Source organism: Vigna radiata, chromosome 7 (genome assembly GCF_000741045.1).
Source record: "Vigna radiata var. radiata cultivar VC1973A chromosome 7, Vradiata_ver6, whole genome shotgun sequence".
NCBI lineage: Eukaryota > Viridiplantae > Streptophyta > Magnoliopsida > Fabales > Fabaceae > Vigna > Vigna radiata.
Genome location: NC_028357.1, coordinates 25,058,960 through 25,063,207, shown reverse-complemented (window position 1 = coordinate 25,063,207; position 4,248 = coordinate 25,058,960). Strand labels below are relative to the sequence as shown.

The following is a 4,248-nucleotide window of genomic DNA, read 5'->3' as shown; positions in this document are numbered from 1 at the left end:
ATGGCTAATTTTAAAGCTGCAGGTGTTATTCTAGAAGAACTGAATTGGCAACAGAAGAAGAAGTTATTACATGATGTTAAGCAGTTCATATGGGATGATCTATATTTATTCAAGATTGGAGTTGATAATCTCTTGAGAAGATGTGTAACGAAAGAAGAAGCAGAAGGAATTCTTTAGCATTGTCATAATTCACCTTATGGAGGCCATTATAATGGAGAATGAACTATTGCGAAAATTCTTCAGTCAGGGTTTTATTGGCCTACTTTGTTTAAAGATACCCATAATCATGCCATAAATTGTGACAAGTGTCAAAGGACGGGGGCTATTTCAAGACGACATGAGATGCCACTATAAGGAATTCTAGAAGTAGAAGTCTTTGCCTACTAGGGTATTGATTTTTTTGGGTCTTTTCCACCATCTTTTAATAATGAATATATATTGGTGACGGTTGATTATGTGAGTAAATGGGTTGAAGCTTTAGCATGCCCCAAGAACGATGCCAATATTGTGATTAAATTCTTAAAAAGGCAAATTTTTCATGTTTTGGAACTCCCAGGGTACTCATCAGTGATGGGGGGTCACATTTTTGTAACTTTCATCTTGCAAAGGTACTTAAACATTATGGGGTGATACATAAAGTGGTGTCACCTTACCATCCACAAACAAATGGTCAAGCTGAAGTTTCCAACAGTGAGATAAAAAGAATTCTAGAAAAGACAGTTGCTGTTTCAAGGAAAAATTGGGCGCATAAATTAGATGATGCTCTTTGGGCATATAGGACGGTTATGAAGACTTCTATGGGTTTATCACCCTTTCAGTTGGTGTATGGGAAAGCATGTCACTTGCTAGTGGAGATGGAGCATAAAGCTTTGTGGGCTTTGAAATTTTTAAATTTTGATCCTCATGAAACTCAAAGCAAACGTAGAAGTCAACTGTTGGAGCTTGAAGAGATGCAATTACATGCATATGACTCATCTAGGAGTTATAAGGAAAAGGTAAAATTCTATCATGACAGGAAGTTGATATAGAGAACTTTCAACCCTGGGCAGCAAGTGTTATTATTCAGTTCGAGGTTGAAGTTATTTCGTGGAAAGTTGAAGTCAAAATGGTCGGGGCCTTTTGTAATAAAACATGTACATCCTCATGGAGGAGTTGAATTGGTGAATCCAGTTGCTAGTGATCTGCAAAAGAGTTGGGTGGTGAATGGTCAAAGACTTAAGTATTACTTGGGAGGAGAAGTGGAACAACTTTCCCCGGTGATGAAGCTGGTGGACCCGTAAGGTTATTGGGTCAGGCTCGTGACGTTAAACAAACGCTTACTGGGAGGCAACCCAGTGGTTTTATTTTCTTTTTCCTTTGTAATTTGAACTTTTAGAATAGGTTGAATTCCGTGACTAGTGTAGGTTTTATGATACTTGCTTGAACACCTTATCTGGTGATGACTTGACTTGTTGATTTCATGATGAGTGTGCTTGATGATGCTTTATGTGGATGATGATTGAGACTGCTTTACATGCTTATATACAGGTGAATTGTTCACAAGCTGTGTGAACAAATGCATGATGAGTTATGATTGTGGTTATGATGCTAAACAGGGTGTATGGTTGATATTTGAGTTGTAGAGTGAGCATAGTTCTGTGAGGTTTTTGAGCTCCAAAGTGCTTGATTGATATATTTGCTATTCGTTTGTGAGCATGAATGATATTGCCTGAGTCTTTATGATTGATTGAACTACGTGTTTGTGTCATATGATCAAGGCCATCTTTGGAAGCCCTTACTTAGCCAAATTTTCGTCCCACAGTAAAGAGAACCATGTGTTCTATCCTTTTTGAACCTTAGCCTGAAACAGTTTTGAAAACCCTGCTGAGAAAAATCTTTACCTTGAGTTGAGTTGAGAAAAATTGAATGGTATTGATAAAGGTTCAAGTTTGGGGTTGTTGGGAGAATTGAAAGGCAAAGAAAAGCATTGAGCTAATGTGTTGAATGAAAAAGCATGAGAAATAGAAAAGATAAAGAATAGAAAAGCATGAAAGATAAGCTCAATGCAAAAGAAAAAGAAAAAGGGAAAAGTTGGGAATGAGTGAAATTGGTGACAGAAAGTTGGTGCTTGAACTATGAATGTTGAATAACTCTCTTAACTCAAGGATTTTGTGATCTAGAAAAACCAATTTTTCTTGTTAGCCCAACCTCATTATGAGCCTTAAAAAGTCCTTGTGATGGCATTTATGTGTGAGAATGTTGATTGTAATAGATGAAAGGCAATTTTGTTCTATGTGACATGTGGGTAGTAGAGGGAAGGAGTGACCTCTTGAGGCACTTGAGTGATCGAGTGAAACACTTTGCCTGGTAAGGATCTCTAAAATTCATGATTACATCTATGCTTAGTTGACTGACCATTCATGAGAATAACATCTGTTGGAGATTATATGATTATGTGAATATTATGTGAGTTAGGATGAATTGAAGCATGTATGCATCTTGATTAGATTTCATTGAAAAGCTGAATTGAGTAATTACTTGTTGTGAAAGAATGAATTTTGAATGTGTTGAACCATTTTGATGATATGTGGAGGGCTAAGTTTTGTTTCGTTTGCTTGAGAATAAGCAAAGTTCTAAGTTTGCGGTTGTGATAACGGTCTAAAAACCATTATTTTTATTTTTGAAATTGATATCAAAACACACCCTTTATGACTTAGAATGAGCTTAAAATCATGCAAAACACTTTAGTTAGGTTACAAGAGAGTCAAAGGTGGTTTTTGAGATATTATGCTTGGTTTTACATTGTTTTGACAGGATTTAACGAGAATTGAAGGATGAAATGTGAAGAAGGAAGGAGTTGGACTCAAGAAAGGATGAAAAAAGGTGCAAAGGAAGAATTGCAGCCACCGCTCAGTGCCAATTCCAACGCTGAGCGCCAGCTTCGTGAAGGAATCCACTGTTAGACGCTTAAGCGCCAGCACTGAGGGGAGGAAAGAGAATCGCGCCTACCGCTGAGCTCTGGACTTCTTAGAAATAGCACTGCCAAACGCATAGGCGTGAATAATGAGCATCCCATATGAGTGTTGCACCTAGCGCTGAGCGGTAAAATCAACGTTGAGCGCTGCAGTTGGGCTTGGGCCAATTTCTGTAATTTTTCACAGTTTATAAATAGAACTTGTGCGACCCTTAGGGTAATCTTTTGGCAGAGAAAGACGCCAGAACACTTTCTACACTCCTTGGAGGCGACTTTTGGATGCGGAAGCTCCCATCTACCAAATCTAGGGTTTATATTTTCATTCTCTTCATTTAATTCATCTAGTTTCACCATGACAATGGTGAACTAAAATTTTTGTTGTTAGGGAACAATGTAATTCTTTTGAAACTCTCTTATATTGAAGTTCTTATTTTATGCATATACACTCGTTATCAATAGTTTGAGTTTTCTTCTTTGAGATTAAAGCTTGCATTGTTTAACTCATTCAGTGTCATGATCATTGATTTTGTCGATGTGGGAACGTACGAGGAAATATAGACATGACACTAGTGGAAAAATAACTTTCTATGACTGGCCTATTATGACGTACAAAAATTATACATCATAATAAGTGGATCAATGGCAAAATTGTAATAAAAGTAAGACATATTTTAATGTAGCTCTGTATATCAGTCATAATAAGAAACACGGTGGCAAACCTATAAATAAGTTTAAAACATATTATGACGTAGTTTTGTACATCAGTCATAATATAAAGATATAGGAGGTTTCATCCTAATCCACCCTCATATATCTATTATTCTTATTAAATTCAACTTTGTTATCAATGTTAATGCAACTTTCTAAATTACTCTAAACCCGATTCCTCGGCGAAGAAAACCTATTCCCAATTACTAGTTTACTATTCTTAGTCTCCCTAGTAGTTAGTCATGCATTAATGACAGAATCTTAAAGCAATTGACCGTCCTATTCTTATTCCTAGGTAATATTTCATAATCAAGATAATTTTCTTCATGTCTAGATTTCCCCGTACATTCCCATATTGACAAAATCAACGATCATGACACCGAATGAGTTAAACAATGCAAGCTTTAAATTCAGAGAAAAAAACCCTAACAAATAATGAATGAAATCATATATCTTCAAGAACAATTCAAATACAAGAGAGTTTAGAGGTTACATCTTCCCCAATAACAAATGATATTAGTTCTCCATCATCAGGAAGAAACTGGGTGTACAATGGAATGAAAGAAAGAAAACCCTAGAAAGCGAAA

General features: G+C 36.3%; 1 protein-coding gene across 1 annotated transcript; it reads left to right on the top strand.

Annotated features, from left to right (window-relative positions):
- On the top strand, positions 1-1,280 carry LOC106766221. The gene is made up of 3 exons (XM_014650966.1): positions 1-144; positions 609-995; positions 1,095-1,280. Exons 1-3 carry the CDS (start codon positions 1-3, stop codon positions 1,278-1,280), a joined length of 717 nt encoding a protein of 238 aa, XP_014506452.1.
- The last annotated feature ends 2,968 nt before the right edge of the window (positions 1,281-4,248 follow it).